The sequence below is a fragment of the Dendrobates tinctorius genome, unplaced genomic scaffold (genome assembly GCF_039654945.1).
Source record: "Dendrobates tinctorius isolate UK_male_01 unplaced genomic scaffold, ASM3965494v1 ptg000056l, whole genome shotgun sequence".
In the NCBI taxonomy this organism is placed as follows: domain Eukaryota; kingdom Metazoa; phylum Chordata; class Amphibia; order Anura; family Dendrobatidae; genus Dendrobates; species Dendrobates tinctorius.
This window is the reverse complement of record NW_027361724.1, coordinates 15,865,263-15,883,848: the sequence shown is the minus strand read 5'-3', so window position 1 is coordinate 15,883,848 and position 18,586 is coordinate 15,865,263. Positions and strand designations below refer to the sequence as shown.

The window sequence follows — 18,586 nt, the reverse complement described above, 5'->3', positions numbered from 1 at the left end:
CTCACTACCTTTCTTTACCAGAAGAGGGAGTTCCTCTGGCCTCAGTAATGAAGGGGAAAATGAACTCACAACAGACTGCACTCGTATGAGAAAATCAGTCGCGTTCACGAGCCGTAACAGTTATTCTATGTGTTAAAGTTCTTGAGCAAAGCATCTGGGACTTCTGTAGCAAATCAAGAAGGATTTACAATATAAGGCGGGGGTCACACTAGAGAGGAATACGGATGAGTAAGAAGCGTTACAACCACACATCACACACGGACAAATAATTCTCTATGGGGCAGCTCCCATCAGCCGTATATTTCTCGTCCGTATTCTACGGTCCGTGCCAATCGCAGCATGCTGCGATTGTCAGCGTACTACGCCCGTAGTACGCCAATGCAAGTCTATGGGTGCGCAAAAAATACGCATTACACACGGACCACACGTGTCACTTGCGAGAAATACACACCTGGTGTCCTTTAGAAAAGCCGGCAATTCAGTGCGCTATACAGTAAATTCACACTGACAGGTTTAATAAAGAAACGAAAGAATAGATATATACACATAGAATACAAATATATATATATCTACATGTCATTGAGACACACATATATATATATATTTATATTTCACAGAGTTCTTCATAGCAGAATAGCCGCTAATTCAATTGCCGGCTTCTATCAAATCATTCCCCAACCCGACATGAAATGACACATGGTTTACATACATTAAACCTTTTCATTTCATGGTTTTTTTATGTCTTTCACTAGTAATGAGATGAGGGTTGATATGTAAAATTTGGGAGGTGTAGGTGTGAATTTTAGGGATTAATTCGTTGTAAAAAAAATGCGTGGGCTCCCGCGGTAATTTGTCAACCAGAGCGGTAAAGCTGGTGAGTGAGGGCAGATTTTAATAGCCATGAAAGGGACCATTGTTTTTAACCCCCCACAGACAACCCAGAAATGGCGCATCTATAAGATGTGCCAATTCTGGCACTTATCCTCTTTATTCCCATTGCCCTGTAGTGGTGGCGAATGGGTTAATATAACAAAGGGTTAATGTCACCATTCGATTGCAAGGTGACATTAAGCCGATTAATAATGGAGAGGTGTTAATAAGACACCGATCCATTATTAACCCTATACTAAAAAAGGGTTAAAAACCACACACAGGCATTAATTAAAAATTCTTTTAATGAAATAAATACACCAAGTTTTTGACTAATTTTTATTACTCTGGTAATCCCCAACAAACCATGACCTGCAAAAAAAAAACATAAAAAAACACCAATATCCTTACCTCTCCGCTGCTCAGTCATGTCCCACGCTGCAATCCTTCACAAGGGGTTAAATAGTTTACAATGAGGAACAGTGCTAATGTTAGAAACCCTGTCATAGGGCTCCATTATATGTCCATTTTGCAAGCCTGCGAGAAAATCTCGCCATACGGATGCCATACGGATAACATACGGATGCTGACATGCGCAAAATTCGCGACCACACCTTGCTTACGGATGACATACTGAGCACTATTTAGGGGTCATTCATCCGTATTACGCATGTAAAATACTGACCGTATTTTGCTTCGGTTAGTGTGACCCCGGCCTTATAATCATGCTTTGATTATTTTCAGGGAGCTATGATGGTCAGGAGGAGGCTTTACAGTCCGCACTGCGCCGGAGAAAGGATCTGTTGCACAAATTACGAGTAAGTCTCCAGGTTCTCCAGTTTCCTCTCACATTCCAAGACATACTGATAGGGAACTTAGATTGTGAACCCCATTGGGAACATTGCCAATAACGTCTGTAAAGCGCTGTGGAATTAATGGCGCTATATAAATTAGTAAAATAAATAAAATAAAAAAAGTCAATTAGATCTCTAGACTATATCAAAATGTAAAAGATTTTAAGGGAGTCTGTCAGAAAAAAAAAAAAGACTGTTCAAACCTAGCACTGGTTCTCAGTGCACCCTTGGCATGGCTGAGCAGTTCTGTTCGTCTTCCTACCTTTTTGTTTTGCATTTATCAGTTCTCTCCTGTTTCTTGATTGATTGCTCAGTAGATAGGAAAGTGCACTGGACGATTTAGTATTGCAAGGATGCACAGAGTGCCTCTGCTTGGTTTGAACAGTCATTTTATGCTCATTGACTCCCATTAATATTTTGTCCCATTACAGATATCACTTATTATGACTCTTAACCTTTTAACCATAGGAGCAACAGCTCTTAGAGGAGATAGCTCGACCTCATACCTGGGAAGGGACACGCAGGAAAAAAGTCAATGTAGATCAAGTTCCCCCCTTACATGTATATCACACAGCCGCTCCTCCAGAACCACCTGTGCGCTATTATCCTCCACCACCTCCACCTGAACCGCCAAGGATTATTCAACAACAGGTATGCTTTGAATTATAGCACGGGGGACTAATTTTTTTGTTCACTTCTATTTTTTTAGCTCATTACATTAAAAATAACTTTCAATACCTTAGTAGTGATGAGCGAACGTGCAGGGATAAGGTGTTATCTGAGCATGCTCAGGTGGTAACCAAGTACGGTAACTTTGGAGTGCTCGAATAATATATTTGAGTCTCCGCGGCTGCATGTCTCGCAGCTGTTTGACAGCCGCAACACATGCAGGGATTGCCTAACAAATAGGCAATACAGGGGTTAATGTTATAATGGAAATTTACCAAGTTCTATAAAAAAAAAATTAAACTCTCCATTCTGGGTCATACAGAGGGACCAAAGAGCCCATTCATTATGTCTATATATCCTGTTATTCCATAAAAAATAAGAACCTTGAGAGACCTGGTAGAGTCAATAGATTCAATCAGGCTCAGAGTCAGGCCATATTCCCAAATGCTGAAGCCTGCTTTCTCCTTCGCATACAGAACCATGGGTGCATGCTGCTGTCATTAGGAGGCTGAGACTAAGTGAATATAAAAAATTAGCTCCTCCTCTGCAGTATACACCCCCCACTGGCTCCAGTCCGAACCAGTTGCTGCTTAATGTCCGTAGGAGGCACATGGGTCTGGTCTTCAGACCACAATTCTTTATTTTATATTTTACCCTTTTCTATTTTTTCCATGGACTACAGGGGCAACGGATCCTTTCAAACCTACCTTTCAAACAATCTCCCCAAACCTACAACAGGCGGGAACGTGGAGTGTCGCCTTCCATGTACTCCCTCCTGCACCGTTGATAGCCATGCCTGAGCTTGATTTAGGGGCGACTGTTCCCTTCAGGCTGCCGATCTCCCCGCACCAGCAACAGACGGGAACATGGAGTGTCGCCTCCATGTACCCTTCTGAAGCCAGGCTTACAGCCGGACAACAGCCCTATCCCATCCTAGAGGATTGAACCCCTTGGATTTACAGAGGCTCTTATGGCATCCGTGCAGCCCCCACTGCATCACCACTGATAGAACAATAGTGATGGAAGAAAGCGGACAGTCCCTCTCCACCACCCTGTCAAAGGGTTGGTGGATTAAGGAGTCCATGCACCGTCCATAATGCAGCTGACCTGAAAGTTCTCAGTCCGGGTCCTACGCTGCGGCGGTCTCCAGACCGGGACGCACACCACCAGTAAGTGTAGGCCCGTGATATGGTGTGACGAATGGAGCGGCTCTGGTGGCGGGCTCCGGCATCAGTGGACGAAGCACTTGGGCCACGGACTCCCCTCTTCCCTGGGTGTGTTCTGGCCGGCATGGGAAAATTTAGGCCCTGGCTCAGGCCTATTTTAGAGAAACTCCGCCCCCTCCGACCTCCATCATGACGTCGCAGCGGTGCTCCATCCATTTTCTGAAGGTTGTGGCGCCAACTCCGCCCTCCTATTGGCGCGTCTCGCTCCCTAGGAGACTTCCCCTGGACAAATCTCGTCGGCCATTTTTATTCGCTGGCCGCATCCAGGGGGAAAAAAGCGCTGTCACCGCTACCACGTCTTGGACTCGGCTCCGGCATCAGTGGACGAAGCGCTTGGGCCATGGACTCCCCTCTTCTCCGGGTGCGTTCCGGCCGGCATGGGAAAATTTAGGCCCCGGCTTGGGCCTATTTTAGAGAAGCTCCGGCCTCCATCATGACGTTGCGGCAGTTCTCCAACCATTTTCTGAAGGTTGTGGCGCCAACTCCGCCCTCCTATTGGCGTGTCTCACTCCGTGTGAGCCTTCCCCTGGACAAATCTCGGTGGCCATCTTTATTCGCCGGCCGCATCCAGGGGGAAAATAGCGCTGTCACTGCTACCACGTCTCGGACTCGCCGAGACTTCCGGGACCCTCAGCGGGCCATGTTTTCTGCTGACACCTGCAGCCTGTTCACATATGGGGCACTCTTCACAGCGCCGGTACCGGTTGTATCGGACTCTTATAATGGGCTGTCTTACCGCCTATTCCCTGCAGAGGACCGCTAACATGGAGCCTCAGGACCAGGGTGTCACAGTCCAATTCTTGGATCTGTGTCAGATCCTGATTGCCTCAGGTAAACCTTTTTTTCCCTTTTCAGGCTGGGGCTTAATATGGGTTTTTGCCCCCGGTGGCCACAAGTGCCATTACAGCCTGATAGGTTTCTTTGTTTTACCTTTTGCCCCGGTGGTCACTGGGGTTATTACATGTTTTTGGTTTCCCTGCTGATGTGACCACTCCTCCTTTGTTATATTAGGTCACATGGTGTTGCAGCAGGTGTTGGTGATAGCAGCTTTTCCTTAGAATCATAGAATCGTAGAGTTGGAAGGGACCTCCTGGGCCATCTGGTCTAACCCCCTGCTCAAAGCAGGATTCGCTAAATCATCCCAGTCAGATGTCTGTCCAGCCTCTGTTTGAAGACTTTCATTGAAGGAGAGCTCACCACTTCTCGTGGCAGCCTGTTCCACTCATTGATCACTCTAACTGTCAAAAAGTTTTCTCTAATATCTAATCTGTGTCTCCTCCCATTCAGTTTCATCCCATTGCTTCTAGTCTTTCCTTGTGCAAATGAGAATAAAGATGATCCTTCTACAATGTGACAGCCCTTTAGATATTTGTAGACAGCTATAAAGTCTCCTCTCAGTCTTCTCTTTTGCAAACTAAACATTCCCAAATCCTGCAACCTTTCCTCATAAGACAGGGATTGCTGTTGTGAGTTCATTTTCCCCTTCACCATTGATGTCTGATGAACTCCCTCTGCTGGTGAAGAGAGGTAGTGAAATTGATTGGGTTGGGAAGAACCTGTCATCTTAACAGGTGGAGCCTGATTGGACACCCGGAATCACTGAGTGGATATATGGCAGCCGACGCCCTACAGGGGTGCTGGTGATCCTTTCTGCTCTGAACTCTTGCAAACCAGTTCAGTACCTGTCTTCTGAAAGCTAAGTATTTGCTCTCTTATTTTTCCAGGAGATATTGTCTGTTTTCTTAGTGTTTGTGTTCTGCCTGCCCTTGTTGGTACAGGCTGAGTTCCATTTTTGTCTTTGGTCAAGTTGATCTTTTGCTCAGTCTTCAGAATATACCTAAGTGTTGATATAGTGTTTTTGAAGTCTAGTGACTTCAGGGCCTTTTTTCTATCAGACGTGTTGGACATTATTTTGGCAGTATTTTTGCGGATTGCAGCCAGCATCTTTTCTGTCCTTTCCTATTTAGTTAGTTGGGCCCCATCATTTACTCAACCTGTCTTTCTGTCTGTGTTTGTGTTTTCATCTGCTTTTCACCGACAATACATGTTGGGGGCTGTCTATTGCTTTGGGGTCTGCTCTGGGGCACTTTAGATTTCCCCTTTCTTTCTTTAGGCTTATTTAGTTCTCCGGCTGTGAACGAGGGGTCTAGGGCACCGTAGGAACCCCCCACGGCTACTGTTAGTTGTGAGAATAGGATCAGGGGTCTGCAATCCGATAGCTACCAACCTCTCCGGTTTTCTGGATTTAGCTTGTATTTTTGTTTTTCCTCCTTCGGTGACTCATTCATAACAGATTGCAGACCGGTCACCATTCTGGTCGCTCTTTTCTGAACTTGCTCCAGTTTGTTGATGTCTTTTTTAAAATGTGGTGCCCAAAACTGGACACAATATTCCAGATGAGGTCTGACCAAAGAGGAGTAGAGGACAATAATGACTTCACGTGATCTAGACTGTATGCGTCTGTTAATACATCCTGGAATTGCATTTGCCTTTTTTGCTGCTGCATCACACTGTTGACTCATATTCAGTCTGTGATCTATTAGTATACCCAAGTCTTTTTCACATGTGCTGTTGCTTAGCCCTATTCCTCCCATTCTGTATATGCTTTTTTCATTTTTATTGCCCAGATGTAGTACTTTGCATTTTTCCCTGTTAAAAACCATTCTGTTAGTTGCTGCCCACTGCTCCAGTTTATTTATATCTTTTTGAATCCTCTCTCTCTTCTCTAGTATTAGCTATCCCTCCTAGCTTTGTGTCATCAGCAAATTTAATCAGTTTACCCTCAATTCCTTCATCTAAATCATTGATAAAGATGTTGAACAATACAGGGCCCAGGACAGAGCCCTGTGGTACCCCACTTGAGACATTCTTCCAACTGGATGTGCAGCCATTTACGACCACTCTTTGGGTCTGATCACTAAGCCAGTTATGAATCCACCTAACAGTTGCCTTGTCCATTCCATACGTAGTAATTTTTTCAATAAGGATTGTATGAGATACTTTGTCAAATGCTTCAAATGGATTCCAACCACGGTGAAGGGAGCAGCTGGCTGAGGTGTTAAGCCACTGCTGAAATCTGGTGAAGTGGGCAGCTGGCTCTGAGGTGTAGAGCCACTGCTGAAACTGGTGTTGAACTCTGTCTGCCCGGTGTCCGCAGCAGAGTGAGATGGTGAAGGTGGCAGCTGGCTGAGGTGTCGAGCCACTGCTAAAAGTTAATCCGGTGATACACTCTGCTGCCCGGGGCTGCAGCAGAGCAAGATAAGTGTTTTTTGGTGTTTTCCCCTGTTTGTATATTTTCCTTGGTGTGTATTAGTACAGTGGTGGGGACCAGTGTCCGCATCATCCAGTTCCCTAGAAAGGGATAGGTGCAGGGTGAGTTAGGGACATAGGTATCCTGCTCAGCGACAGGTGAAAAGCCTGTATAGGGAACGCTAGGAGTGTTCAGGGACACTGCCTCAGGGGAGTGCAGGAGGTCTCCATGTCCCCGTTCCCTATTGCAGGGCCCACCATTGTAACTGTTTTTCCCTTCCCCCTTGTCTTGTTGTCTAAGATACTGGCCTGCGGGTCGTGTCACACAGGACAGTTACACGTGCCAGTCTTGTTGTTTCAGTTACCGGCCTGCGGGTCGTGTCACACAGGACAGTACATGTGACACAGGGTAAGACCTGGATGGTACCATATATATATATACACTGCTCAAAAAAATAAAGGGAACACTTAAACAACAGAATATAACTCCAAGTAAATCAATCTTCTGTGAACTCAAACTGTCCACTTAGGAAGCAACACTGATTGACAATCAATTTCACATGCTGTTGTGCAAATGGAATAGACAACAGATGGAAATTATTGGCAATTATCAAGACACCCTCAATAAAGGAGTGGTTCTGCAGATGGGGACCACAGACCACATCTCAGTACCAATGCTTTCTGGCTGATGTTTTTGTCACTTTTGAATGTTGGTTGTGCTTTCACACTTGTGGTAGCATGAGATGGTCTCTACAACCCACACAAGTGGCTCAGGTAGTGCAGCTCATCCAGGATGGCACATCAATGTGAGCTGTGGCAAGAAGGTTTGCTGTGTCTGTCAGCGTAGTGTCCAGAGGCTGGAGGCGCTACCAGGAGACAGGCCAGTACACCAGGAGACGTGGAGGGGGCTGTAGGTGGGCAACAACCCAGCAGCAGGACCGCTACCTCAACCTTTGTGCAAGGAAGAGCACTGCCAGAGCCCTGCAAAATGACCTCCAGCAGGCCACAAATGTGCATGTGTCTGCACAAACGGTTAGAAACTAACTCCATGAGGATAGTCTGCGTGCCCGACATCCACAGATGTGGGTTGTGCTCAGCTACTAACCTCCCTAAATCTGTTATTTCCCTCTCCGTGGGCGGCACCATAATAACACCCCAGCAGCAGGCGTGCTGTCTGGGTGTTATGTTTGCACTAATCTCTCCTTCACATCCCATATACAATCTCTTGCCCGCTCTTGCTGCTTACACCTAAAGAACATCTCTAGAATCCGCCCTTTTCTCACCATGGAAACAACAAAAGCCCTCACTGTAGCATTGATCCACTCCCGCCTGGACTACTGCAACGCTCTATTAATTGGCCTCCCTGTTACTCGACTATCCCCTCTCCAGTCCATCCTTAATGCAGCAGCCGGGGTCATCCATCTGGCTAATTGGTACTCGGACGCGTCCGCTCTTCGTCAGTCCTTACATTGGCTGCCCATTCATTATAGGATCCAATTCAAAGTACTTGTTCTCACCCACAAAGCTCTCGACAGTGCAGCACCCCCCTACATCTCCTCCCTCATCGGCCTAACCGACTGCTGCGCTCTGCAAACGACTTTCGACTAACCTCTGCATTAATCCGTACCTCCCACTCCCGATTCCAAGACTTCTCCCGCGCTGCACCAATCCTTTGGAATGCTCTACCCCAAGAAATTACGACTATCCACAACTTGCATAGTTTCAGGCGTTCCCTCAAAACACATTTGTTCAGAGCGGCCTATCATGTTCACTAATCAAAGTAATTCTATGTGTAAGTGTGCGTGTGTAGCCCATTCACTATCTCCATCCATCCCTCAAGATGGCTGGACCATCATTGTAAATACACCATTGTAAATGCACACCTGTACTTTGTATCTCCCCCACCTCATTGTAGATTGTAAGCTCTCACAAGCAGGGTCGTCTTATTTTTCTTTAATTCTTGTATTGTTAATGTTACTTATGACGTGTTTTGAAACTGTTAAACTGTAAAGCGCTGCGGAATATGTTGGTGCTATGTAAATAAAGATTATTATTATTATTATTACAGCCGAACACAGTGCAGGAAGCTTGGCATTTGCCACAGAACACCAGGATTGGCAAATTCGCCACTGGCGCCCTGTGCTCTTCACAGATGAAAGCGGGTTCACATTGAGCACATGTGACATATGTGACAGACTGGAGATGCCGTGGCGAGCGATCTGCTGCCTGTATCATCCTTCAGCATGACCGGTTTGGCAGTGGGTCAGTGATGAGATCCTCAGACCCCTTGTGAGACCATATGCTGGTGCGGTTGGCCCTGGGTTCCTCCTAATGCAGGACAATGCCAGACCTCATGTGACTGGAGTGTGTTAGCAGCTCCTGCAAGATGAAGGCATTGAAGCTATGGATGGCCAGCCCGTTCTTCAGATCTGAATCCGATTGAGCACATCTGTGACATCATGTCTTGCTCCATCCACCCATGTTACGTTGCACCGCAGACTGTCCAGGAGTTGGCGGATGCTTTAGTCCAGGTATGGGAGGAGATCCCTCAGGATACCATCCGCCTCCTCATCAGGAGCATGCCCAGGCGTTGTAGAGAGGTCATACAGGCACGTGGAGGCTACACACACTACTGAGCATCATTTCCTTGCCTTGGGGCTTTTCCACTGAAGTTGGATAAGCCTGTAATTTGATTTTCCACTTTGATTTTGAGTATCATTCTAAATCGAGACCTCCATGAGAAATTAATTTTGATTTACAGTGATCATTTTTATGTTTTATTGTTCTCAACGCATTCCACTATGTAATGAATAAAGATTTGCAACTTAAATATTTCATTCAGTGATATCTAGGATGTGGTATTTTAGTGTTCCCTTTATTTTTTTGAGCAATGTATATATAATATTAGCCCTTCTTTCCATGGACACATGTCTCTCTCTAAAGCATTTAGAATGGCTATCAAAACACATAGTGTTTTTTCTCACCTCCGGCCAGTCTGCGTTACCATGGGGATAGAGTGCATGCTTCGGCAGCACACATACTGAAATTGGAACGATGCAGAGAAGATTAGCTTAGTCCCTGCGCAAGGATAACACGCAACTTTGTGAAGCGTTCCATATAAGGCCAATGATTCCGATTGCACTCAGGAGCCTGCCGCCACCACTGAGCCCAGCATACCTAGCCCTCCTGAGTGGGCTTTGTCGCTGTCACAATCTGTGTTACCACGGGGACAGAATATGCCACTCGGCAAAGTCAATGATTCGGATTGCACTCAGAAGCCCACCGCCACCACTGAGCCCAGTGTACCTAGCCTCCCTGAGTGGGTTTCATCACTGTCACAGCCAATGGCTTTTCTGGCTAAAGCAATTGAGTTCCTCCAGTATTCTGCCACGGGTTGGGGCTTTGGTCTGCCTGTCTTAGAAGGCTTCACAGAAGCCGCCGGCCAGCAGAGGCAGTTCTAAATCAAAAACTACACAGGCATCTAGGAAACAGGTCCATAGGACGTCTCCCTGGCCCTGTCGTGCCTCGGTAACCGTGAGCTCCGTTTCCCACTCCCCCAGGGTTCGTAGTAACCAGGACTCTGAGCCCGATTCTAATATACTGCTTGACCTAATCCACCCCGGATCACAAGGTGTCCTTCAAGAGGACCAGATGCTCTTATAGGGTTGTCTATAACCATTCCAAATTACAGGACATGGTCAGGCGGCATAGGGAGCAACCGGACAAAAGCTTGGCAAGGAAAACCGCTTGAAGCGAGATATCCATTTTCTTTGGTTCTACGTAAGGAATTCTCCGAATCTCCTCTGGTATTGTGTCCGTCCACCAAAAGCTTCCTATCCTGGCCAGATGGTTCTTCCATTAATGATCCCACGGACCGTCAGATAGAAAATCTTGGTCGTTCAGTTGTTTGAAGCCTCAAGCACGGCTCTTTTTCTCTGCCTATTTCACCCTAACGTGGATAGCTAAGGCTATGGTCTCTTGAGCAGATACTCTGTCCAGAGCCATTCAGGCTAGTGACCTTCCCCGGAGGCGTCGGATCTCGTAAACCAGATCTCCCAAGCCGGGGATCATTTGGTGCACGCTTCCCTAGACGCAGCTATCGGTGGCTCTTGCAGCTGCAAACGCCATCTCCATCACACGGACCGTGTGACTCAGGGAATGAACCTTACCAGAGCTGTAGTTTATTTGGAAGAAGCTGGATCAGCTTAACACTGACGATATAGGAGGGAAAAGAAAATTCCTTCTCCACCAAAACACCATCCTGTTGCAGCAATCCGGGTTGGTCCACTATGACCGCCTCTGCTGGATTGGGGCCAGATCTATAGCTTTAGCTCCCATAGATTTTCGGCGCGATGACTCGTGGTATTATTTGGTTCACACCAACAAAGTAGGCCGTCACCTACTTTTGTTTCGTCAGGCCTGACCCTGCGTCGTTTGCGATGAATGGGTCAGGGACCCAGTGTCCCCCAGATACAAAATAGAATTTTCTCTCATCTTCCGGGAGGGTTCTTCCCCTCTAGCTTCCCCCCATAACAGAGGCGTGGCCATCCATGTTCCTTTTACCAAGCATTCAGATCGCTATGCCTCCACGGGGTCATTACTCCGGTTCCAGAAAATGAGGGGTTCTACTTGAACCTATTTGTGGTTCCGAGGAAGGACAGAGCAGTACATCCCATCCTGGACCTGAAACAAGATTGTCAGGGTCCCGCACTTCTGGATGGAGTCTTTCCGCTTGGGCAACACATCAATGGAGAAGGGGGATTTCCTAGCATCTATCAAAATTCAGGATGTTTAGCTTCTTATCCTCCTGATCAGCTGTGCCGCTTGTCACCGTGGGTCAAGTAGGCGCTCAGGTGGTGGACGCTGAGATCTTCCCTCATCCAGGGGAATCCCTTCCCCCCCCGGTTCAATGGTTGGTAGTAACTACCAACGCCAGTCGTCTTGGCTGGGGAGCGGTCTTTCGCCACCACAGCCGGGTGGGGTATGCACAGTTATTACAGTTCACCGTCAACATCGCCTGGCGACTGCTGGATCGATCAGATCTGCTCTTATAGGGCCTGATTTGCCACCAGAACTCAGGGGCCCTCGGTTTCATTGCTTAGCCGTCGAATCCTGGGTCCTAATCCAGGCCGGGTTCTCCTATTATTAGCGCCCGGAAATCTGCGGCAGTACACATCTATCATTGCTCCTGGAAAGCCTTTTTCGCACGGTGCCGAGGCCGCGGAAGTACCCTTCTCGTCTTCTCCTTTTCTACCATTTTGGAGCTCCTTTAGACCGGCCTGGATTCAGGCCTGTCACTTAGCTCCCTCAAAGATCAGATCTCGGCGCTCCGGGCCCAGCGCCTACCTCTCTCAAAGGTCAGATCTCTGTCTTATAGGTTTCGTTCCAGGCAGGTTTACTTCCAATCTACATGTGAGGACATTCAGGTGGTCTCTCATGGGGCTTCCCCCCTATTGAATGCCGTTGGATGTTTGGGACCTTAACCCGGTCCTGGGCGTTCTTCAGGAGATTCCTTTTGAACCACTGCAGTACTTCCTTTCTGGAAAGTCATTTTTTTTTTGTCACTGTTATGTCAATCAGGCAGGTTTCGGAGTTAGACGCCCTGTCCTGTCGGCCCATTTCCTAATTTTCCTCCAGGACAAGGTGGTTTTCAAAACTGAAAATAACCACCGTGAGCACTACTGGCTATTGACCCCTTCCCAGAATAACGCTGTCGGGGTAGCTATTGAGGGAGGGCTAAATTGACCCTTCACGGTTGAGCCAGTGATGTCCAAATTATTCCACAGAGTGTTGCTAGCAGCTCAAATTACCACACGGAGACGGGGGTCTCTGTACGGGAGGATCGAGACAGATCACTAGTCCCCTTTATTTTAGTCACTTCTTTTATAATATTTTGCTTAATTATGCAAAGTTCTCAACTACCAATAGCATCATTTCACTTTATAAGCCAATAATATTGCAAAAAAAAAAATAGAAACTACATATATGTCCGTATCCAAATAGCATAGAAAATAATATAATGGAATATTCTTCAGAGTTCCACACCCCCGGTTCCCTTATCTTGCACCTGATGGGAACAGTCTGGTTTCAAGACAGCCTGAACTATTTCATACTAATTACAAAAATTTATCTTACAACAACAAAAATGGAGAAACGAAACCTTCAGAGAATGGACAAAACGAAACTTCAGCTTTGATTTTAGTTTTAACCCTTCACAACACCAGCCCCCAGCTGTGTGCATCCCTCAGCAGGTTGGGAAAAATAAGGGGGATCCCATGCAGTTTTAAAACAAAAATGTTTTTTTAATGTGTGCTATTCTCGGACGGCGGATGCTGACTCCAACTCTAATCAGTGTTGCCTGGTTGCGCTGAGCACAGGAAGACCAAGCAATGATGGTGAGAGTTGGATTCGACACCTGGAAACAGCGCTAGCTGTACTACTTTTCCCAGACGCTGGAACGTGTCACACAAACAGATGTCATCCATGTTTCATCAGCGTGTATGTGTGAGGAATGTATTGCGGACCGTGCTGCCAGCAAAAAGCAGATATGTCTACTTGTTTTGCACTCGGACACATAGTCCCTGTGAACACACTGACATGTGCACAGATCTATAGATTTGAATGGGTCTATGTGTGTAAGTTTCTCCAGTACGTGTGAAAACTGTCACCACACGTACTGGAGACACTGATGTGTGAAGGGAGCCTTAAACAGTATAATTGCAGTGGTACAATATTTAACAACAGTGTTATTTTGAGAAAACACTTGCTTCAACGCCACTTCTGAACTTGGTTCTGAATAACATTTATAACTTTAAGAATTATTTTATGTTCAGTTACCCCAGCAGCCAGCGACTATAATTCAGCAGCTACCACCACAGCAACCACTGATCACTCAGATTCCTCCTCCACAAGCCTACCAGCCGCCACGCTCAGGGAGTATTAAAGAAGGTACCGTAATCGATTGGCTATACACTTAAGGCCTTGTTCACACATTCAGTATTTGGTCAGTATTTTACATCAGTATTTGTAAGCCAAAACCAGGAGTGGGTGATAAATACAGAAGTGGTGACATGTTTCTGTTAGGCTATGCTTACACTGTCAGGAATCCTTCAGGATTTGCTGAAGATTGGACACCACGTACAGCTGCAGCGTCCAATCCGCAGCGTCCAGATGTTACAGCATAGTGGAAGGGATTTTATGAAATCCCGTCACCACTATAAGTGCACGTCCGCATCCGGGAGCCCTGCGTAACCGTTCATGCGACGCGTCTTTCCAGACAGCAGCATGTCTATTTATCTTGTGGAGACGCTCCATCTCCGCAAAATGAATAACCTAGTCTATGAATAGGATGTGGTGATTCCGGATGTGTTCAATGAACACATCCGGAATCACCGCGCGTACAACAGTGGGCGGCGCTTTGGGTGGAGCGGGGTATCCGCTGTGTCCAAAGCGCAGGGAATCCTGAACGTGGAGACAAAGCCTTATACTTTCCTCTGACTGTTCCACTCCTGATTTTGGCTTACATATACTGATGTAACATACTGAACATGTGAACATGGCCTAACCCTTCCTGATGGGGAGAATGTCTTTTTTCGACTTTGTTTAAACTCTTTCCTCATCTTCCATGAGCTGTAACCTTTGTATTTTTTTATTCCTTTGTCAAAGCCCCACATAAGGGCTTGTTTTGTTTTTGCCTAATGAATGATTTGTAGTTTTGTATGACACCATTCACATTACCATATAATATACTGAAAATCAGGAAAAAAAAACTCCAAGTGCAAACAAATGGAGCAATTGTGCCATCATTTATTTTACTTTATAGTATTTAGCAAAAATGAAATGGCAAAATGATTCTCTAGGTCTGTATAAATACGATTATACCAAAGATTTTTTTCGCTATTATTATTTTAGTGTTCTTTTTTTTTTTTAAAGAAACAGAAATTTGTAAACTTTTTTTTTTCATTTTTTGAGACTCATACATTTTTCATTTGCCTGTTGTACCTCATTTGAAGACAAGTGTCATAATTTGTGTATAGTCCTTTATTAACGTTTCACCTCAATCTCCCCCTTTTTAGCCTGGTTAAGCAAGCTCCTCAGTGTCTCTCCTCCCTGCTGCTCCTAAAATGTCATAGTGCTCAGTACAAGCTGCAGCTGTCAATCAGGCTGGGCAGGCCGAGATTTAATCCAATTGTACGCTTTATTTCTCACTCTTTATTTGGGAGCCATGTCTTGAGTCCAAATAATATTAATACCAGAATTGTACAGACATTTAAACCTGGATTTTCAAAGTGAGCACACCAGTTCCATCAGGTCTAACAAATCTATTTAATAATATATACAGTTTGAATTGTGAAATCTAATGACTGATCTACCCAATCATACTTCTGTGGCTAGCTGTGTTTGTCCAGAATCGCCTTTTCTTCTTACAGATATGGTAGAAATGATGCTTATGCAGAACGCCCAGATGCACCAGATCATTATGCAGAACATGATGCTAAAAGCACTGCCCCCCATGGCCTTGTCCCAAGCTGCTGGTAATGCGCCACCAGCAGCACCTCAGACACAGGTACGTTTTTGCCTTTTCTATATTCTTATAATGAATTATCCAGAGTGAGACCCCTTATTAATAAAGTGAAACTCCCCCTATGACATCCATATTCCCTAATTATGCAGCTAGCACAACCTCTTCAATAATGATTGGATAACATTTTAATAATAGAACATTACAAAAATTACGAATTACGGGAAACCTATCCTGTAAAATAACGCTATTAACCTGCAGATATGAGGTTACTCTGCAGGCTAATAGCGCTTTCACACAGTACGGCGCCCGCACTAAGAGCCCCAGTGCTGTAAAGAAATTAACGTTATTCCCTCTCGGCAGCGGGACTCTAAGTGCGGGTGCTGTACCGTGTCACAACTCTCTTAGCCTGCAGATAAAGCCGATATCTGCCGGTTAATAACATTATTTTACATGACAGGCTCCCTTTAAAAGGAATCTGTGAGCAGGTTTTTCTATGTAATCAGCGAGTAACATGATGTCATTGCAGAGACCCTGATTTCAGGGATGTGTCACTTATGGAGCTGCTTGCTTTAATATTGGTATAATCCCAGTTTTCGCTGCTGCAGATCTGGCAGTTCTCTGAATGCTGAGCTCTTTATAACCGCACCCACACCACTGTTTGGCTGCTCTCTGTCAATACATAGTGTACACAGAAAGCGGCCAATCAGTGCTGGGAGTGGGCTTACACAGAACAGTTGACTAGGAGACATGAGACACCTAGTCCTGCAGTGATAATCTCCTGATGATAAAACACTTATTTTATTGAAACAGCAACACAGTCCAGTACAGTGTGAAATCGATGGAATCAGGGTCTCTGCCCCAATATCAAACTGCTCTCAGATTAATTAGCAAAACTTTGCTGACAGATTCCCTTTAATTAAATTTATTCATAAATATTTGGTATATAATATTGTATAACTCTTTTACCATTTATTGCACTTTTTAACAGTTCTTCATCATTTTAGGATCTTCATATTGGGAACCCGGTAATGCTGAAAGCTGAGAAGATCCGTCCATCATCAGTACACCATCACCACCACTATACACCACCAGGCCTTCCGCCAGCTGCTCCCTCAATGCAGCCGGCAATTGGATATCCTATGTGGCCTCAAATGATGCCATCAAACAGCATGGGGCAAGCGGGAGGGTTTCCTCAGGCCGTGCACCATGTCACCGGTCCAACTACAACACTTCCAGCAATGCACATGTAAGTCAACTGCACATTTCTTGATGGCAACCCCAATATACGTCACTGTATGAATCAACGTCATTTCTCAGGAACCCAATGCGTTCGTTCTTCCTTTTTGTCCTCTGATATTGTTTCCTATTTTAAGCGCAGTAATGGATGGAATATCAGCCAGAGTCCCGAGCGCACTATAAGACCATGAGCTGACCAGGGTAAGTGGCAAAGATTACTCCGATTCATGCATTATTATACTAGAGATTTAAACTTTACACGTAAAATAAAATGCTCTTCCAGTGTTATATTACCGGAAGGTATACAATAGTGATGAGCGAACGTGCTGCGATAAGGTGTTATCTGAGCATGCTCATGTGCTAACCGGGTGTCTTCAGCGTGCTCGAATACTGGGTTGGAGTCCTGCGGCTGTTGGACAGCAGCGGTACATGCAGGCATTATCTGTTTGTTAGGCAGTCCCTGCATTTGTTACGGCTATTGAACAGCCCCCTCCAGTGTTAGGAATACTAATATTAATTGAATTACTAATTCAATACTAATTAAAATTATGATGTATTATTATACGTACAGAAATATTTACCTTAATTTTTTTTTTCAATAACATTTTCTTTTAGAAAATCACTTGTTCAGCCAGGAAATAACACTTGAATTAGCACGGAGCAATTTGTGTAGGAATCCTGTCGACCACGCAACGTTATTCTCATTTTAATGCAGTAACATATACTAGGAGAATCATCAGAGAAAACTGCTGGTCGTCATTCCGAAGAGATACCTCTGACAATGTGCTCTAATGTAATGAGAAGAGCCAACATGACTGTATAGAGATACAAGTAAAACAACTGCTTGTGTTACGTATTTTATTAAAATGTACAAAGCAGGTTTCAAACGTGAATTAAAAAGAAAAAATTACAAAACAAGTTTGGAAAATTCTAAATTGTGGAAGAATGGGAGGTTTTGTGCATAGTTCGAAAAAAAAAATGTCCACTTGCCTACTGTTGGCTACGTACGCACATCAAACCATGAAGAAGACACCCAGGGGCGATTAGTCATTGATCATGGTTGTGCACGTTATTGCCTCATTCAACTCAGTGGGGCAAAGTTGCAATACCCGACAGAAACCAAAGTCGGGGTGGCGCCGTTTCTGAAAGAAAACTGCCTTGTTTGTCTAATCCTGGACAACCCTTTTAATGAGAGTTTGTACACAGGATCAAAACACTTAGGCCAGTGTCACACTTGCGAGTCGAACAAGTCTCTCGCATCAACACCCGGTGCTGCCGCCGACACTCGGGACCGGAGTGTGCGGCTGCATAGAAATACATGCAGCTGCATCCTCTGGTCCGAGTGCCAGGTGTTGATGCGAGAGACTCGTGTGCGTTTCCCTCGTCACACTCGCAAGTGTGACACCGGCCTAACTGTGACAAAATCAACCTCAAAGTTTTAATTAAAGAGAAAGACACTACTACTACTTGGACAACCCCTTCTTAAAGGGAACCTCTCATGTAAAATAATGCTATTAAGCAGCACATATGGGGTTAAACTGCAGGTTAATGGTGTTTTGACACCGTGTAGCACAGACAGAGAGTCCTCCTGCCAGGAGGAAATGAACTTTATTCCTCTCTGCAGAGTACTACTTCCAGTCCTAGGGGTGGTGCTGGCACTGGCCCCGGCACTGACTGACAGCCAGCCCTAATGCTTAGTCTGCTGTCAGTCACTGCTGGGAGCACAGTTTCAGCTATCACTCTATATACACAGTGGTGAATGAAGCTGCGTCGGCGCCAACCCCATGACTGGAAGCCAAACACTGAAGGGAGAAATTATGTTCCATCAGACATCTACATTTCATCTAAGGGAAGTGTGAGCGCTGCAGCCGCTGATGGTTTTGGCAGGTGAATGCTGCAGCCAATCAGCGGCCACTGTAGCACACTCACTCGTGTAGAGATGGAATGACGCTGGTGCA

General features: G+C 45.5%; 1 protein-coding gene and 1 non-coding gene across 3 annotated transcripts in view; both read left to right on the top strand.

Annotated features, from left to right (window-relative positions):
• Positions 1-17,546, top strand: part of CUNH21orf58 (chromosome unknown C21orf58 homolog) — a 64,727-nt gene extending 47,181 nt beyond the window's left edge. For both annotated transcript variants that reach the window (XM_073577529.1, XM_073577528.1), the window contains exons 5-11: positions 1,615-1,688; positions 2,193-2,375; positions 13,702-13,816; positions 15,298-15,434; positions 16,397-16,638; positions 16,771-16,829; positions 17,244-17,546. In XM_073577529.1, coding sequence (XP_073433630.1) covers positions 1,615-1,688; positions 2,193-2,375; positions 13,702-13,816; positions 15,298-15,434; positions 16,397-16,638; positions 16,771-16,819 — 800 coding nt within the window. In that variant the 3' untranslated portion in view covers positions 16,820-16,829; positions 17,244-17,546. The remainder of the gene's footprint in view (positions 1-1,614; positions 1,689-2,192; positions 2,376-13,701; positions 13,817-15,297; positions 15,435-16,396; positions 16,639-16,770; positions 16,830-17,243) is intronic.
• On the top strand, positions 9,885-9,991 carry LOC141091883 (U6 spliceosomal RNA). The gene has a single exon (XR_012232608.1). It is a non-coding gene; the product is annotated as a U6 spliceosomal RNA (small nuclear RNA).
• Positions 17,547-18,586: the final 1,040 nt, after the last annotated feature.